The sequence below is a fragment of the Echinococcus granulosus genome (assembly GCF_000524195.1).
Source record: "Echinococcus granulosus chromosome Unknown EG_S00002, whole genome shotgun sequence".
In the NCBI taxonomy this organism is placed as follows: domain Eukaryota; kingdom Metazoa; phylum Platyhelminthes; class Cestoda; order Cyclophyllidea; family Taeniidae; genus Echinococcus; species Echinococcus granulosus.
The window spans coordinates 2,592,771-2,611,718 of record NW_020170382.1 but is presented as its reverse complement, the minus strand read 5'-3'; the positions used below and the strand labels follow the sequence as shown (position 1 = coordinate 2,611,718).

The 18,948-nt window shown below is 40.3% G+C and overlaps 4 protein-coding genes across 4 annotated transcripts in view; 1 reads left to right on the top strand and 3 right to left on the bottom strand. All coding sequences in view use genetic code 11, as the record gives it.

Annotated features, from left to right (window-relative positions):
- Positions 1-7,455: 7,455 nt before the first annotated feature.
- Positions 7,456-11,481, bottom strand: EGR_00622 (hypothetical protein; the record flags this gene model as incomplete). Its single annotated transcript, XM_024489871.1, has 4 exons — positions 7,456-7,535; positions 7,611-7,687; positions 8,992-9,644; positions 10,300-11,481. 4 exons carry the CDS (start codon positions 11,479-11,481, stop codon positions 7,456-7,458), a joined length of 1,992 nt encoding a protein of 663 aa, XP_024355868.1.
- A 2,335-nt stretch (positions 11,482-13,816) lies between these two features.
- On the top strand, positions 13,817-17,089 carry EGR_00621 (LIM domain kinase; the record flags this gene model as incomplete). Its single annotated transcript, XM_024489870.1, has 6 exons — positions 13,817-13,916; positions 13,955-14,129; positions 14,186-14,294; positions 15,801-16,118; positions 16,579-16,828; positions 16,917-17,089. The coding sequence occupies 6 exons, from the start codon at positions 13,817-13,819 to the stop codon at positions 17,087-17,089; spliced, it is 1,125 nt and encodes a 374-aa protein (XP_024355867.1).
- A 378-nt stretch (positions 17,090-17,467) lies between these two features.
- EGR_00620 (60S ribosomal protein L22) lies at positions 17,468-17,968 on the bottom strand (the record flags this gene model as incomplete). Its single annotated transcript, XM_024489869.1, has 3 exons — positions 17,468-17,606; positions 17,640-17,761; positions 17,846-17,968. The coding sequence occupies 3 exons, from the start codon at positions 17,966-17,968 to the stop codon at positions 17,468-17,470; spliced, it is 384 nt and encodes a 127-aa protein (XP_024355866.1).
- An 83-nt stretch (positions 17,969-18,051) lies between these two features.
- The window catches only part of EGR_00619 (hypothetical protein), a gene marked incomplete at both ends in the record, with an annotated part of 10,408 nt that continues 9,511 nt past the window's right edge, over positions 18,052-18,948 (bottom strand). The window contains 2 exons of the mRNA XM_024489868.1: positions 18,052-18,135; positions 18,212-18,440. Of these exons, the coding sequence (XP_024355865.1) occupies positions 18,052-18,135; positions 18,212-18,440 (313 nt within the window). The remainder of the gene's footprint in view (positions 18,136-18,211; positions 18,441-18,948) is intronic.

Sequence of the window (18,948 nt, the reverse complement as noted above, 5' to 3'; positions counted from 1 at the left end):
GTTTTCCCATAATAACTGCGCCAAATTTTTGCTACTAAAGTGAACGTGGTTGCAAAATAGAAAACACTCTGGGCCCTGAAAACGCAATGCATTGGGAGAGGTTTAATAGATTTCTAACACCTCAATCGCAAAGGTGAAGTTCAATTTTTTTTAAATCTCTTGTGTTAATCCCTTCCCGCCAAATGATAGTGTTAAGTTGAACAACTGAAGTAGAGCAATTGTTTTCATAAGTTCATTCCTTCCTGCTAAATGATATGATAAAGTGTTTTTGAAATGAAGTTGTAAACGTAGAATTCGCTTGCAATTTTACTTCGTTGGACCTATAAAAGGGACCAGTGATTAATTTGAAGCTACCAGGAGTTTAAACATTAACTTAATTGACAATACTTCAAAAATGCCAGATAAAAAGAAGACATTTGATTATGGAAAATATGCCTAGGTATCACAGTAAGCGCAGGTTCAATGCTTGAAGGAGAAAATTTAATTCTGGAAGATTGAGTAAAACCCCGAAAATGCAGCAGCACTAGCAACATAAAGTAACACTCCATGGCACGCAGTGCCTTTATTACCGAGAAAAATTTGCACAATGCCAAAATTATCTGCTGCCTTTTTCGGTATGTGCGTGGGGAAATGTTTGGAAAAGTGAATTATTTCACGCGTAATTTCTGGTTTAGAGTGCTATAATAATAATATTGATAAAAAGTGGTTGACTATCAAGCAAAAGTTGACCAATTTTACAAGCAGAAACTATTGGTGCATTTATGGATCCCAAAATGAGCTGAAATGGAGGTTAAGTACTTAATTTGCAATGCTGCAAAAATAGTGATGCATGTCATTCAAAAGTCATGACGTTTGTATTGAATACACAGGTTTGAGAGGTGGGTTCAATTTTAATGAATTCGTGGTAGTAAATTTTGAATTAAAAAAATATGATTAAAGTGGTTCAGTCAATTTCCCTGCTTTAATTAGCTGAATATGCCTGTTGCCGGAAACTGGAGGACTGCATAACGTTGCTTTGGCAAATAAACATCCGTTTCATTGCTTCAGCCATGCCCCAATTTCAAATGGGCAATTTCAGTCTCAATGTCTCACAAGTCGGTGGCATTTCTTTCTTCTAAAATAGGGAGGATCGTGACTGGATAAGCCTTCCTTAATTCATTAATAAAGAACCTTCCTTCTTAAATTGGCCTTGATTGGAGTACTGGTGAAAGGAACGGTGCCATTAAGCGGCACCAACTACTGACTTCATTCCCAAAATAGTGCACAAAATCCTCGACATTCCAACTTGCGTCTAAACATGGCTTCTAGTTTTACGCGAAGAACATTGGCCTTAAAAGTACGTAGGCAAATATTATTTTATTCGTGTAAGCAAAACTTTTATGAGCCAAATTATCATAAAATGGATTGGCTAATTTACCCAATTAATTATTAATAAATTTAAGTGAAAAATGTCAGTGTCTTACCTTATTTTGTTGCGCCTCAAATACAAAATATGGGTTACAAGTAATAACCAGAAGGGATGAATACAAGGTGAAATGCGAATGATTTGTACCTGAAAATCCTTAACTTCAATTGAAATTCATTCCCAGGAAGTACTCGAGGACAACTGGAAGTCGTGCGAAGAGAAGCGTCAAGATGCAATGCACGAGCAAATTTGCTTCGTGGTCCTCGGTGCGCCGTGCGAGGCCGGCAATCATTAAAGTCGCGGTGGCACGCGCTTTGAACGGAGGCGCTATGCCTACTTAACCCTTCACACACACAGTACAGACCTGGATGCACAAATCAGGGAGTGGAAAAATATTCTGTAGTACCGTGACAATGGGTAGACATAACACCCTTAACGTAATGCTGTTGCGGCACTAGAGGGGCCCATACCTGGTACTAGCTAAATTCTGTGGTAACTGAACTTTTACGATCTGTGATAGAAAGGCCATTAACCCATGACAGAAATAAGAGCAATAAAATAATCAGGTATTGTGGCTATCACCACAGTAAATTAGAAGTTTACGGTAGTCATACTGTGCCTTAATAAAATTCTAATCAGTAATATTTAAATTATATAGTATTCCCTTGTAAAAGAACGGGGCTAGATAAGCAGAGAAGCAGCTCACGGATCCAGGAAATATTTTATTGCCTTTTTGAAGGTATGAGAAGGTACTTTTTACAGAATATAAAGGTAAACTTTAAACTATTGCGTCAAATTCCCCTTTTGATTGAAATTTGAGACCGTGTTTAGAGACGTATACGGAACTAAAGCCTACAATTGGGTTTTTCAGCATTCGCTTCAAAATAATACATTACACAGTGCCAGCTTTACTGCGTAACACGCCGCAACCGTGAGAGATACTGCTTCGTTTTGTGCGCTTTCGTGTGACTGCATGCCTCCTGGCTGCGTGACCTACTTTGAAGGGCATCAGTCAGCAATTGAAAGTTTGCTCCTTTTTTTCATTGCATTCACTTCCTTCCTTACCAGTGGAGTGTAATGGCTACGACGAAAGAGTTTGTTTTTTGATCGATGTTTACACTGCATTGTCTATTGTGGGCCAAGAGCAAGCCAATAAACCTAGGCCTAAATACTATCCACTGAACCTCTAAGTCCCCCATTTCCTGCAAGAGAAAGCTGTAATGTGATGCTATAAAAAAATAGCTGTTTTGTTGGAATAAAGTGAGCCAAGGAGAAATTATTTGTAATAATCTTAGTAGTGAATAAACCCACCTAGTTACCAATTCCAATGAAACGGATCTAGCCGCATAAAGCATGAATTGGTAAGTCTTCCAGAATTACTTATTCGATTGGACAGTTTAATTTTTGCCTCTAATTGCACCATGAATTATAATCTTTAGTGATTTCGAGCCAATGAGTGAGCATCAAGACTGTTCATTACAAACTACGCTTGAGTAATTTACTGATGAAGAAGGCTGGTAGGAGATTCATTGATCAAATCAACCAACTATCTTTCTGCTTCCCGTTTGCAATGCCTTTAGTTTCGCTAGCAGACAGTTTGGCAGTTACACTTCCCTTAGGATAGAGGACCCAATTCGTTTTGGTTTTCTTGTATTCCCCTTTACGATAATAGCCCAGTTTATTACGCCAATGGCGGATGCAATCCAGACACTAAATGAAGATAGCACTGATCGACGTAAAAATCCTGCAAACAGACTATAATTCACAAATTACTATTGCGTAGAAATTTTTTACAATGCATTGTTTTTGCTAAATTATAGAATTCATCGAATTGTGCATCAAGTGAAACTATAATTGATAGGACTTTTCTTTTTACAAATATGCTTATTAAAATGCCTTTTTGTTCTGGAGACAAAAAAGGACAACTAATGCAATCTCTTTACGCTTGACATGACTACTATCCACGATCAAATGATGAGCTAGGTGAAGAATAATCGCAATAATTGTGAAGACTTCATTGCTGCCCAATGGTGCACACGGAAAAGTTTGCAAACGAGTTTCGAATGTTCTAAAACAGCCCATTCTACAATACAATGATACCTACTCGGTACATAGCAAACTTGTAATCATGATTAGCAATACCGAGATAATCATATCGACAGTCTCACACTACAGGACGCATTTCATTCCATTGCATACTTTTTTGTTCCGGAAGGGCCACATTTATTTTGCAACCCAAATTCCTAAATAAGCCAAAGCCACGGCCCCACGAAGGCGGATAGTGGCCTTTGGGAGCTGATTAATACCTACATGGCTGCCTGTGTTTCCTTTTCTTCGGCAGAATGTGGAGGCAATGGTCAAATTGTTACTTTTGGACGTTCTTTTAAATTCTCTAATTATGATATCCTCTGTTTGTACATGAAGCAAGTTATTTGCTTCATCATAGCTGCTTAACCCCTAATTCTAAGGAATTAGGGATGAGTAATTAAAGGATTGAATGAAAAGTAGAAACATGAGTTAAGCTTCGGATTATACCTCTTTTGGGCAGATATAAATTCAAGAAGTTTCACATTGTTATTTCATTATGCATGGAAGAGGCTGAGGAGGTAAAGTATTTTGTTAGCAATTTACCTAAGGATCACTATTTTATTCGACATTTATTCCGACTAAACGATGTACTTTTCCTTTTTGCTCTTAGATTAATTGAGGAAATATCATTTGTCTTTACACCTAAGTCTTCCTTAACTGATAGAATATGCGTGCAACTGACTTACACGACCAATAGGCCAGGGTGAGGAGAGCCAGTTGTGGAGCTAGAAGACATGGGTGTCACTGGGGCTGGGCACAAGAATGCACATCCATTCATTCATCCATCCAAACTTCGTCGATTGTTTCTGATTAGTGTTTTGCTTAAAGCCAGCGTTGTACCAAAACACAATGAGCTTCGCCTATTGTAAAGTTATGGTAATTTTGAAAACACCTTATATTATTAGGAAACGACTGGGTACTGTACTTTAATCACTACCATCAATCACGAGACGCAAACTAATTTTGAAACTTCAAAGACAGTCCAAAGTATCTGGATTTGTTGTAGTATTGGCAGCAATCTCTCTTAGCAACCTGACAGGTCCTTGCCACTTTTTTGGTTTTGCAACTGAGAGTAAAAATAATCTCAATAAGCAGTGTTAAACGTCGGAAACAGTTTTATATTTCTAACTTACGAAATCAATGAGGCCGCGAACGCTTTGTTTGCGCTAACTGTGGATTACTGAAAACTTGGAGCATAGCGGCAAGAGACTACATTTGCTAATATCATTTGTACGGAGTGCGATTGATGCAGGTTAATTTCACAACTTGGAAATGGTGGAATGCACTAAACTGAACTGCCAACTGCTTTCAAAGTGTGCACTACGCAAGCAGAAACGTCAGATTTCAAGTTGCCTTACAAGCTTAGTCATGAGGGCAGTAACAGAAATATCTAAATTTTCTACTGTTTCAAGTAAAGGGGAGGCTCTAATTACCCCATTTTACAATATTTTTTACATTTCAAGCTGCATTGATTGAATGGTGTACCAATAAAATGCACCCTCGTTGCGCGTGTGTATAGAATTACTGCCATCTTTCGCGGGAAAAGGCCACTTATCTAATGCAAAGCAATTTAGTTCAGAAAACTTTTCCCAACTAAATAATACGAATGATAAAATGCTTTAAATTCGCAGAACCTGTATTCATCAACACTTACAGTAATTGGATTTGTTATCATCTGCCGCAGGCATGATCTTTCGAAACCATTGCTTCTCGGCTTGCATTCGCACCAAGCTGTACTTTCGGCGCTTCAAGCCATTCAACAGGATTCGCTCTATTAGCGCAATCATCCTTGCAAAAGCAACGGCAACAAGCAGTTGTTATTTCCACACTTTATTATCCGGTTTTTAGTACTTCTTTCCATAAACACTGACAATGTTGGTATTTATTATCGAATTAAAAAACTGCTGGAGTGAATTGTCCCCGTTCGGAATTAATAAAACATGGCAATCACACTTTATTTCCCAATTAGCAGGAAGAAGTGCGCAACTTAGCTGGTTTCACAATAGGGCATTTACTTTTGGAATAATTAGCGTGAGTTAGTGGCACAACCCGGCACTACTTCCACCCATCCCTTTAAAAGGCGATTTTAGGTGTAAATTTATGAAGGAATTAATAACATCTGCTAACTATTTTCATTAAAAGAGACCGATCAACACAGAAGTACGACCTTTTTTATTTCGACCAGCATACCCCAACTGAACTGTTACCCAAATCAGGAAGTGGAAAAAATAAGACTTAAGGGGAAGTTTATTAGGTGGGAGTGTAATCATAGGATCTTACAATTGGGCAAGTTAGTAATAGACATTTTTAGTATCAGCATAATAGCAGTTTAGAATAATTAATAAGTTGATATTATGCGGAATTTTTTAATGTTTCTGTCGAGTTATATATTGCTTCCCAATTACAAAGTGTAAATTTCCGTTTTCACCTTCCCCCCTTTGGGTCACCGGATGTTTCCTGAAAATCTTCCCAAAGAAGAACTCAAATATTTTATTTAGGGTTGGGAAACGACTTTCTCATTAATGAAAATGAATCACTGTAAGGTGAAAGTCCTCTCCTCCAATTAATCATTCTCAATACTATGTCATATTAACTCTATGCAGCTTAATTACCATAAATTACTAGTTATGCGGCTTAAAGATGCCTTCTGCATTCGTTGAAAATAAGGTTTTGATTTTTTTGCAGATCGGAATTACCAACTTTGGGAATACCTTATTTCCCTCCTCTTAAAAACTGAGTACAAAATCTTAAACCGAGACAAAAGACAGTTAAATAGAGTACACTGAGTCTGCAAATAGGGAGAAGTTGAACAGTAAACCCTGTCATCAGACAGAAACTGTTCCTGTTCTAGCTCCTGTAAGGTGTAAAATAAAACTTCTTGATCCTAATGATAGTGCCCAATTGAAAAACAGGGACTTTTGTGAGGCAAATACTACTTGCGAAAGATTAATTAGTTAAATTTCAAGAATGCTGGGTTGTGCAACTTGGGAGTAACATTTTTGATTAATCCCCATTGATAAAAGATCGAAACACTGACTTATCGAGATTCCTACAAACGTCACTATGATACGTCTAAGTGGAGCATCGGTAGAGTAAGGTAGCCTTTTGCCAAGAGAAACCGAAATGGAGTCTTTAATTTAGCCTGTAGCATAATTCTTAAAATTGAAACCACGCATTTTAGTTAGTCAATAGCTTAAGAAGCACATTAATGACTCGCTGATACATCTGCTAGTAAAGGTGCCTTCAGACCTGTCTAACCAATGTTAAATGAAAAACCTGTGCTTATTTTAAGAGTAAACAGCAGCACCCCTACACAATAGTGAAATAAAACAGTTTATGGGGTTTTTGAATCTTCCTCTTACCATTTTTTTTTGCTTATGTCAGGAATTATAAATCCGGAATTGATAAGTGAGTTGCTGCTCAATGAATTTGGCCACCTTAAAGTCACATTTATGCTTAACTCTACCAAGGGCCAGTGCTGGAGGGGACAATGTGAGGAGAGGCTATTTTTATTCGTCAATTATTCTATTTATTATTCTCTTCTTTAGTCTTATCCTGACTTGAGATCTTACAATAGCTCTCACCAAGCTGACATTTACTGAAGCACAAAACTGTCAGCCCCTTACTCATTCCCTAAACGTGAGTTAGATGTGAGAACAACTTCACCAGCAAAACAAAACAAAGCATTTCTGTCAGTGGAAGTTTTTGCGAGTGACTCATTAAAATAAGAGTTTTGGGTAAATAAATTACAAGAGAATTGAAATTGTATGTAAACGTTCAATTGGGAGATGCTGATTTGGAAGCAAACCGCCGCGAATCAGAAATTATTAAGCTGATAGCATGTGGCTCTCCTAGCATTCTGCGAAGTAATGGCACTGAATCGAGGCTTACTTTAGTGTCAATTTCTTCGTCGTTGCATGAAGGTAAGATTGACAAACCCGCTTCATTTACTTCAAAAAATCTCACCAATTTTGCACCTTATTAGGTTTAGACTCAAATGCATTCGCGGGTAGGAAATCAGAGTCACTCTGATCTAAACACCCTAAGAAAATGTGACTGCATTGTTTAGCAGCCAGTTACACGAAGATCTCTAGCTGAAGAAATGTGCCCAATTTACCCCTTATGCACACAGGATTCACAAGGACTGACATTTTGGCGCGGCCTCCATCCTTAGGCGTGTAGCTGAGCTCAGCTCTCATTGGTTTAATGCAAACACGGTGCCGTTAAAGTTAATTGGTTGGGCTTTTAACCGAAAATCGGGTAGCGGCTGGTTGAAGACAAATGCTTTATTGAGAATTCCGATGGTATCCTATCTTTGTGTGCTAAGATTAGCATTGAAAACATCTTCTATATCATAACCAGGTTACATTTAGCTAGAAGCTGACACAAGTCAATCTAAGGATAACCGTAGTCCATTAGGGACGATTCAATTAAGATATTTACAAAACAGATGCAGTTAACTATCGAAGTAGCGCAACTCAAATGATTACTATAGACCGAACTTTATTCAACAGTAATTTTTTGTGTAGATAAGTTTTGTATTAGTTAGTGCAAGTTAGCGATGCAATCTCAGGTAGATAAGAGTAACGCTATCTTCCAGACACCACGTCAACTAATTTTACATCTATCGAGATAAAGCAAGTGTAACAAGTATGTGGGAGTTCTTCTTAACTGCAAACTAAATGGTACTTTTGTGACTAGATTGCGTTCTGATTTTCTGCGTGCATCGCTCCAGATCACAACTGCTCTTCACCCTTGCAGAGGAAAGTTTGCAATATCCCAAAACGCATAGAATTTACCGAATCCAGACAATACTACATTCTCCGTTCCCGTAAATCACATACGATATTCCAAATGGTGAAAAAAAAGGTGCTTCAGTTATACTCAGTTCTGGAAATGAATTGCAGACGGTAGGCCTCAGCCGCCATAAACAGAATTACCTTTAAGGAGATAGTATGGTGACCGAGTGCATAAATCATCCCAGCGGGGATATTATCCCACCGCCACGTCGCGATTGGGCCCTGGACATGCACCTACTAAACCATTGGTAGAGTAGTGAGGACATGTGAACGCCAGTAATGCAGAAAAGGTGCACTTTTACTGAGGACCGTCACAACGATTCCGTGTAGGCCATAGAGACAAAGTGAAAACACGTGAACATTGACCGATTCATACAACTAGACAATCTTTATGTTTGATAAGTAAGAAAAGGTGGAGTAATAATGAGATGAGAGCGTAAATGTATGGATCTATTTGAAATATAAAAAAGGCAAAGAAGAACAAGAGTAAAATAAGAAGACATTATAGGTAAGAGAAAACACGCCGCAGTAGGATAAGGTTCGTTCACAGCCTTTTACAGAGTAAAGGTGGGGGAATAAAAATCAAGCACAAGATGTAGCTTTTCCTGGGTACGCGTCTATACCACCTTATTTTTGATGAGAATTAATTCAAGCTGGAGTTGAAATGCATGAATACTACCACAACCACTAGCCTTCTACTCATCCTGCTGCTGTTCGCTATTCACAATCTCATGATAAACCTTCTTGGCGAGGATGTCACCCGTAAAGTAGGTCTGCGTGCCCGAAGACACAAAATTTCCCATCGCCACAGATGCGGGCAGGCAAGAGGAGATACTGGGGATGTCTGACATGGTGTTCAAGTCGGAACTAGTGTTGTCATCACTCTGGTCACCTTCCACGATATCGGCACCTCTGGGCGAAGACTTGAGATCTTTTGTACCACCGCAGGCAACTTTTCCGCCGTCGCTGATGTTGTTGACTTCGCCCTCGCTATCATCGAGACCTTCGGGTTCCTGCAAGACGAGGAGTTTATCAGAACTGCCGACGTCCAGACGTACGATGTTGAACTCGGAGTTGTTGAGGAGGCTCTCGAGTCCAGTTGAGACGGAGGAAGAGGGAGGTTTCTGTACGGTAGCGTCCTGTACACCCGAGTCGGAGTTGCCCTCCGAGGGGGTGCTGGAAGCAATGGAAGAGGAGTAATCGCATACTTGCGACGTCAATGAAGAAGCCAAACCCAGCTCCGTGAGTTGCGCAGCCAGGATGTCTGTCTCCTTCCATACGCGCGTCGCCCGCCACTTGGCGCGTGACTCCTTTGGCGCCAGAACAGCGTTGAAACACAGCGTCTCGCCCACCTAAGTGGTCAAAGTAGGTTTTGAATGGACTGACAATGGGTAGCGTACAAATGCTGCCAGGGTAAAGAAACGAATTTAATTTAGTATCATACTAGTCCTCCAAACAATAGTGACTCGGTTTACAAGAAAGACGCCAAGTATCATGAAAAACACAAGACGGATTTCAAGCCAATGATATTAGTAATAGATGTCAAATGCAGAGCAAACGGAATCGTCAGGTCTAGGTTGAATTAAGGATAACCTATTACCGTATAAGTTAAAAAATTTGCAGTTTTTGGGCACATATAATCTGGAGAATTAACCAAAGCTGGAGTGGTTGTAAGTGGATGAAACCACTAGGAGTTTGCTATATTCCGATGAAAGAGTTTAAAATACGCACTTGAGTAATAAAACTCTTCATATTTAATCATGTACCATAAATTCGCGGATCAGCATATTTAATGGCAGATAGAACTGCAAATAAGTAACTTGGAAATAACAAATTTCGCATAAATTCAGTCTTTTATAACTTACCTGGAAGCATAAAACTAGTAACGTTATTAATTTTTTCGCAGTACGAAATAAAATAATTACAAAGTGGTATTTTGTGCAAATTAGTCATCAAACTAGTGATACAATCAAATTTTAGTATTGAGAAAATGAAAAAGCTATTCACCGCAAAGTGTTTTGTCAAATTTTCGACATGCTTGAATAAAGACCGGTCGAAAAAAACATGCTCATGTTGACCCAGGTCAATAATCCCCCAGGATCTCGAGATGCAATAGGCTATGCCCTTCTTGTTTATGAGCGAGATGCTTCTGCTGTTAGCACTCGCAGAGTCGGAGATGATAAATGTGGTGCTCGCCTTATCCAGCACCTTATTCTTGCACATAATTTGGTCGATTTCAAAGAGTTGGTTGAACTTCTCCAAGAACTCCGTTACCTCGATTCGAGTCAGGCCCACAGAATTACGAATGTTGACAGGAGCAGACACAAACTCCTGCATCAGGTCATCTAATAATACTCCACAATCTTTAGTGCCTCCCAACTTTTCGATGGCTTGGCGCAACCACATGGCCGCTGCATAATCGACGAGAGATATGAGGATGGTCTGAGAGGAGTTTAGTTGCTCTGACATCAGAGTCTGCTGTGGCAAGTTTTGCACTGATTGAGAGGAGTATACGCTTACGTTCGAATACTCTGACGTCTCATTTTTGCTTTGTGGCAGGGAACAAATGCCAGAAGAAACATACATTGAGAGGGGACGATTTCGTCTGCTGCCGTTTTGACGAATTTGAGTGCTCTGGCGAGAAAGATAGTTCAGCCTCACCTCATCACGCAGGCTAACTAAATCTCCTTGCACTTCAAAGATGCGCGGATGTCTCAGAAGAAAGTACAAAAAGTCGGACTGGGGTCCTACAACAGCTCGAATGTTGGCAGAGGCCTGAGAAAGGTGCCCTGCCAGACTCTTGATTGGAACCCAAGGTTCATTGCGGCGGCTGATCTGTCTTTGAAAGTACTTTACAGCTTCAGCTTCTGCAGTGAAATCTTGGGCATGGAGGATTCGCGGCGGTGGCGGTAGGGGACCAACATGAACTTGAGTAAGAGGAAAAACTGGGTTAAAATCATTTCTATAATAAGCGATCGAGTCAATCGCCTGAGTGTCCTTAAGAAAGACATAGTTATTTTGAACTCCAAACAACATGGATTGAGAGTGCACGAATGCCTCAAAGTCTGGAAAATTATCCCACGTATGCGGAAACTGCATAAGGAAATATTGCCAGACATCTTCAAGAGGGAGAGTACCATTGGCTTGTATAAGAATTTCCATTAGATATAAGGAATAGATCTCAGCCATGACTAATCTATGTAGGTATTCCAGTAAAGTGCAACACTCACAGGCGCGCAGCAGAAGGGAGCACGACCACACCCAACCAAGTTATCGCGATACACGCCAATTTGATTGGTTGGGTGCGGCGAACATTAAATGGAACGTGGAAACAACAGAATCATGAGACACTTTAAAAGGATAAAAATATTAGTGCACCATGCAGGTGCAAATGATATAAAATATTTATTAACTGCGTTTGTGGCAAGACTTGTAGCAATTGCACAGGATTACAAGCCCGATATTGACATCCTCTTTATTGCCGAAATCTTAAAGGAAATTATTAAAAATCAGAGCAACTTTTTGCCTGTTTGTAGCTAGATGCAAGATGGGTTAAATATAAAGGTCTCATCCTTTAAATGGCTAGAACCAGATTACCAACTTCCTCCATTATTAAGCAGTAACTATGTTTTCTTTCGCTGCATTTTGAAGCGATTTTCCCATAAGTTATCAAACCTGACTGCCAAGACTCTGGTAGAATTTAAAGTAATCTACATACAAATGGTGTAATACGATAGTGGCTTATCCCTCGGTTCTAGTGAGGCGCCACATTTGCACTTTGAATTAGCCCCCTTGTACCTCGCTGGGTGGGCTGGCCTTTCCGGCCATGCCAATAGCCCAGACACCTTCTCCGTGTTGAATATGTATATTCTGCCCGAGTATTGTGTCTTCTTTTGTCTTAAGGGAGTCTCGGGACGCTACATTGGTGGCAACGGAAAGCGAACCCTTACTCAAATCTGCTTTTAAGTCAGTGTTCTTGCATCTATCTACGGACACGCATGATGGCTGACGCATTCCCCCGTCCTGAATTAAATCCCTAAAGCGGACGAAACCTTAGATCCAGTCAAGCCGCAAAGAGGGATCAGTGACGTTGTGTTCAAGTACCCCCTCAGTTGCGCACTAATTTGGTGACTGGCACGGTCGGCTCGTGGGTGCTTCTTTACTGCACCGACTACGTAGTAATGGCTGACGCAATAAGTTGACCTGCGGGAGCGCCGGGGACGACGCTCAAAAGAGGAGGGAGGCTGTGTAGTAGGATAGTGGTTTATCCCTCGGTTCTGGTGAGGCGCCACTTTTGTACTTTGGATTCGCTCCCTTGTATCTCGCTGGGTGGGCTGGCCTTTTGGGCCATGCCAATATCCAAGACACCTTCTCCGTGCTAAATATATATGTTCTGCATGAGTATTGTGTCTTCTTTCGCCTTCAGGGAGTCTCGAAACGCTACAAATGGTGTGCTGATTTGTTGTTTCATTTGACTGTGCATTAGTCCACCCAAATACTTTATTTTCTTCGTGGCGCACTTCACTCCATGACATAGGATTCAGACTGTTTTAATAGCCCATTAGCTTTTCTACATAATGGTACCACGGATTCTTCTAAACCACTTTGTCTTATGGTGACTTAAGGGAGGCCCTGGAGGGCCACCAGAGATCGCCAGAGCTTCCCCAATTTCGTCACAAGACAAGGTGTTATGGAGGGGGGTTGGTTGTAAAAGCGATTAAAGAAAAACAATATTGCGCGGAGTTCCAGCTCAAGGAGTTGAGAATTTTGCATTAGACATAAAATAAAAATGTCGCAGTGTCACATGATTTGTTGAAGAAACAACTAATAATATGCCTGACGGTTTTGAGATTGCAGACATAATGCTTTGACGGAATATGTATATGACAAAAAGAAGGTATTTAAGCTACTGGCGTAGCCTAAAAGCCAACCCACCCTGCGTGGTAAATGATTAGGTCAAAAGCATCTCCTTACTTAAACTTGGAGATACACAACCATCTTCTTAAAATGCCCCACTTACAGCATTATGGTTTTAAAAATAGGTAGTTACAACAATTTTCCCGCGTTTAATACCATAATTTGACCACCAGTAATTGATTCACTAAAGTTCGAATGAGTAAGAAGGCAAAAATAAATAACAGGCTGCTATTATGTTTTGCTGTTTTTTTTTAATAAACCAGGCACATAGTGAGAGCAGGAGAAGTGATAATTTTAGATCCCATCCAAAACAGACTTTTTCGTTGTAATATCAATGTAGCTAAATATTAATAAAGAACCTCTACTCTTATAAACACCGGAGTAATAGATTTGGCATGGATTATACTCAGATCGATATTAATGTTACTCAAACAATTCCATTTGTGTTTTGTTTAATTAATCCGACAATTGTTAAAAGTCACAGGATCTTGTAACTTTGTGTATGTATTATCGTGTTCAAGTTTTTAACTATTGTGCAGACTGAACGTCTTTGTGTTTTAAAGTAAAAATTTGTAAATGTATCTCTTTATGTTGTAGGCCATATAAAATGCCAGGATGTGTATGCATCGGTTGTGGTCAAAAGTGTTTGATCCCGTTTTATCAGCTGAAGGACGGATTTTTTCATCCTGACTGTTTTCGATGTTCTGGTACCCTCACATTTAATTCCATGTAATTCCGACTATAGTTTGCAATGTAGATCTTCACAACAAGCCCTATTTCCTGTTGTCGGGTAAACTTGTTTGCTACGATGACATAAAAGCTGCATGCTGTCGCACATGTCAGTCAATCATCAGAGGAGACCGGATAATAACCCAGTTTGGAGACTTTCATAAGGAATGCTTTCAGTGTTCAAGGTGTGGGTACGTTGGATTAAATGAAATTAGTGAGTAGGATCAACTTTACGCCCGCTTCGAAGTTCTACATCGGAGGGCGAAAGTTCTTTTGCCATGAATGCCGCCTCTCACTCAAACGCAGCAGCCACTCTAGGAAAGTCAAAGCTACGAATGAAGCGAAAGATTTGTCAGGTAAAACTTATCTTTTAATAGACGTCAGTTTAAGTCATTCACTTTTGTTAGCAAACCAAGGTACGTGTTACAATGCAAGTAGTTGTCGGGCAAATGATTTAATCATTTTTATTAGTTTGTCCGAAGTAGAAGTACAATTGCACCGAAGTCAGGCGTTTTTTCGTCTTATTTGTCTAGCAGATTTCCAAATGATTACATAAATCTTTTGGTGTTTACTTCTAGAAGTTAGGAAGAAAATTGAGCAGTACGTAAAGGTAATGCAAAGTTCAAATTCATGGTTCTATTTGAGGCAATGTTGTCTCATGTCTTATAACTTTTCAGGAATCAAGTATACCCATACCAAAACATTTTAACGAAGAGTTGAGGATCAGGTTAGCAGGTACCAATTTATTCGATTACGCATTTGTTATTTAATAACCGAAGTTACCGTTATAGTGTTGATGCTTTTGTAATAATCATGCCAATTTCGATTGTTCAGAAGTGGGTCAATCAGAAGCACTTGATTTTTATCTGCAAGTAAAAAGAAATATTTTAAGATATTTCTTTGTTGCTCGACAGACTTATATATTGATTAAAATAATCGTATCTGGCAAAAACTTGTGTGACCTATGTTTAAAAGTTTAGCCCATTGTGGCTCAATCCATTGTAGTATTGACTGTCTTACTTAGGCATACTGAAGTGTACAATTGTCCTCTATCTTTCTTTATACGATAACCACCAACATCTGCATTTTGAGGCCTTCAGGCCGATTGTTTTTTCTTTCACTTTAGATGGATTCTAAAATCCCTTCTGTTGCTGCGGAACGGGATGTTATTACACTTTAAGTCTCTAAGATTGTTTGTCGAGTAAACGGTCGTGTAATTGCCCAGCATTATTAGTCGTTTGAAGTCGCGTTCGTTAAATGATGCTTTACGTGTTCTCATCCATTTCATTATTCAAAGTGATGCATTCCAATTATTGCTACTTTTACAGGGAAGTAATGGCACACTGAATTGAGCTCATTAAAGCGCGTGTTTGCAAGTTTGGTAAAACTCTTCGATAATAATGCTTCACATTTGTTTTATTAAACTGGTATGTCTAAAGGGGTCGAGTAGTTCAAGGAAATTGACACGGTCCTGCTGCTGAAAAGTACACCTCTTTATGGGCGAGAGCCAACCTCTTCTTTTAAGTAAAGCATTTATCATTGAAATAATGATCAGCTTGCCTTCGTATTCTTAAGAAATACGAATCATTGTGTTAGTTTTATAGACTTAATACCATCTAGGCATGTCTTTATCTGCAAGGATGCTATCTACCCCACATTTCAGCAAATAGGGCTAATATCACTCCCATATTTTGAAGCATTTTTTAACACCATAGAAATCGGTCGCAAATCGAGTGATAAAGTGTTATTTGAAAACGCCATATTGAAGCGATTGTGAGATACTTCTTTTAAAAATACTTAGCATTAAGTGCTCGATGCCCCCTAGTATTGTACAAGCTCTTGTAATTTTAGCTCAATTTAAGGCTGTAGAACGGCACGTGGTCACCAGTTCTCGCTGTGAAAGTGCTGCCTATGGAACGGATGATGACGAAAAAGAGGCTAATTCTACTTCAGATTCACTGAAATTGAAACAAGAGGAGCAGAAAAAGGAGTCGCAGAATGTAGAGTTAGGGGCTTCCTCACCACCACCTAAACCCAAACGCCTGAAGAAGCCATCGGTTTGTATACCCAATCCTTCTACAGGTACTAATCGAATGCCTCCAGTTGCAGTGGGCCTCTCTCCAAAGCGTGGATCTTGTTCACCTCAGTCTCCATCGTGCTCCGATCAGGAACTCAGTCAGGTAGAATTAAGTGGTCGTACTTCCATCAGCAAGTGTTCAACTCTAAGTAAATCGCGGATCTCCAAAGATCCCATTTTAAGTGACAGAGAGGAAATTTTGCAGTCACCTGCTACCAGTTCAAACTCTCCACTACCTGTTCCTTCACCCCTATTCAACAATAATCAAAAACCTTCACAAGAATTGAAATCAGTTTTATCGAAGAGAGGGTCAGAATCGAAACAGCAATTGACACAGACGACTCATGGGAGAGCCAACGTCAACGCCTTGGTCATGGTAAAACCTTATCAACCGTACATATTTAATATGTAACCTCAACAACCAAAACGCTTGTTTTATTGTCAACTGGATATCATAATGTGACTTGGGATTCCCAGGAATCGCGTTAATTTACCGCACCGGTGCTTTGTAAAGGGAGGCGCCAGTAAAGTACATTACGAGATTACCCCCTTACTTTTCCTAGGCTTACGAGAAAATCTCAGCTCAGGCCAACGAGCATCCTGAATCTGGTGCTTCTACAGCGGATCAAAACTCGACAAAGCTCTGGGTAGAAGAAATCGAGGGTCCAAAGGTAAAGTCACGTGAATCCCAACCAATCTCCAAACTACCACTTCAAGCTCTCTCCGAACCAATTTCTCCAATTTCACCAACACGTTTCGTGCAAGAACCCAGAACAGATAGAGGCGTTAGATGGGCATTCGCGTCGACAATGCGTGCGTACCACCACGTGACTAATCCAAATGCCCCCCAGAGTTAAAATCAAGCATACAACCCAAAACTTGACGCCTCACCAATTTTTAGGTTTCGGAGGCACGCTACTGTTGCTCATCCTCAGCATCGTTGCAATCCCTATTTCGACCCTACTCTGTTTCCAGAACTGGATGACAAAGCTGGTGCCAGAAGATCCGATCAGTCTGCGGTCCCTCGGTATAGAGATAATTGACGACGCCACACGGCCAAAGCCGTCTGACTAACAAGCAGATCCGGGGCTCCGAGGCACAGACCCTTCCGCTAATAAACACATCAGACACCGATACTTCCCTTGCATATTGGCTCCAGTAGAGGAGGGACAGACTTAGGCAACAGACCGACAAAGACCTGACGTAACAACACAGCAAGCAGGAGCATGCGCCCATAAACGCAGAACACGTGATTGACCATCGAAGTAGAAAACAAATCAGACGCCTCTCCCCTCCGGAAAATCCACGCCTACAGAACCCCACTTATCTCTAAAGCCACGACAGCTAACCGTTTAGTGTGCACGTAAAACAAGCTACATTATGCAAAAGCAGTTTAACAGAACCTTAAAAAGAACCGAAACAGACACCTAGCCGGTCGTATCTATTATTAGATTATTCTTCATCATCAGTCTCCTCTGTATCAAAGTTGAAGAACTTCAACTGATAGGCAACCTTGCTTGTGGCGATGACGTGAAGATAGTCGCGAAGGTTGTGAAGCTTTAGAAATCGCTTCGTAAGGTACTTCAGATACCTGAGGGGGTTAGCTCAACTACAAATCGCCCACCTCTTTGAGAAGGGAATCGACGAGGTCACATGTATGGTAGACTTGTCGCGCTCCACGTGCACGTTCTTGCCCAAATTCTTGACTTTGCCATTCACTTTAATGTGTTCCCTCAGATACCTCTCCTAGAAACGCCAGATAGCACATGATTAGGGAAGGTGGCCCTAATCTGCAGCGAGACACTGCAAGTGCCACAGTTTAGGACTTACGAAGAAAGCAAAGTCGATAATATCCTTTTCGATGACTTCAGCAGAACACTCAATGGTAAACCTCAAAGGTTGCTTTTTGGTAGGCCCTTTTGGAACTGGCTTCTTCGCAGCTTTGGCGACCATGCCGGAACGACACCCCACCAAAAGCAGTTTTGACGCCCAGGCAATTAAAACAAAAGTTTTCCGAAAAATGGTTTCAAGGATATTCAAAACGCTGACATAACTTTTGTCTGGTACTGCAGTTTGCCTTGTGATTTTACTAGATCTAAAAGTGAAATATCAAAAGTAAACTGTTTGTGCAAAATATAGTAATGCTCTCATATTTGAAGCTGATAGTTAAATGACTATGATATGCATTCATTCTACTTTTATATAATTATGAGAAATATCGATAGAACCTGGTAAATATGCGTTTTGGGAGACATCCACTTCTCTTCCTATATTCGCAATGGGAATAACAAGTTCAATTGGGAGTTGTTTTCTGCCTAGAAATATATCATTTTTGCCCCTGCTAAAGTACTGAATTTTAAAGCATTTTGCATTGTTTTTAACCGATTTTATACTAACATAAGTTGCTGTTTTTGTAGCCGCTAGACTTATTTATAAAATGCATTGTCATTGTTGCTTGATAATCACCGTTTAAGAAGGAATTCGGCTATCGTTAGTGAAAGCTTTTTGCACCTAGTATCTTACTATAATGTGTTGTGTAATACGATAGTGGTTTATCCCTCGGTGCTGGTGAGGCGCCACTTTTGTGCCTCGAATTAGCCCCCTTGTACCTCGCTGGGTGGGTTGGCCTTTTGGGCCATGCCAATAGCCCAGACACCTTCTCCGTGCTGAATATATATTCTGCCCGAGTATTGTGTCTTCTTTCGTCTTCAGGGAGTCCCGGGACGCTACATTGGTGGCAGCGGAAAGCGAACCCGATCTTGAAAGACATGTATCCTGATTTTCCACTTCTGCGTGGTAAGCCTTAGTAGAGCGGAAGAAGTACATATGCTACGGATGGGAGAATGGTGATGACTCCTAACAGAAGGGTTGATGTTGACGTCTACCTTCGGCATCTCTCCCAGTCCCGTGTTCTGCAGAAAAGCTATTAACAG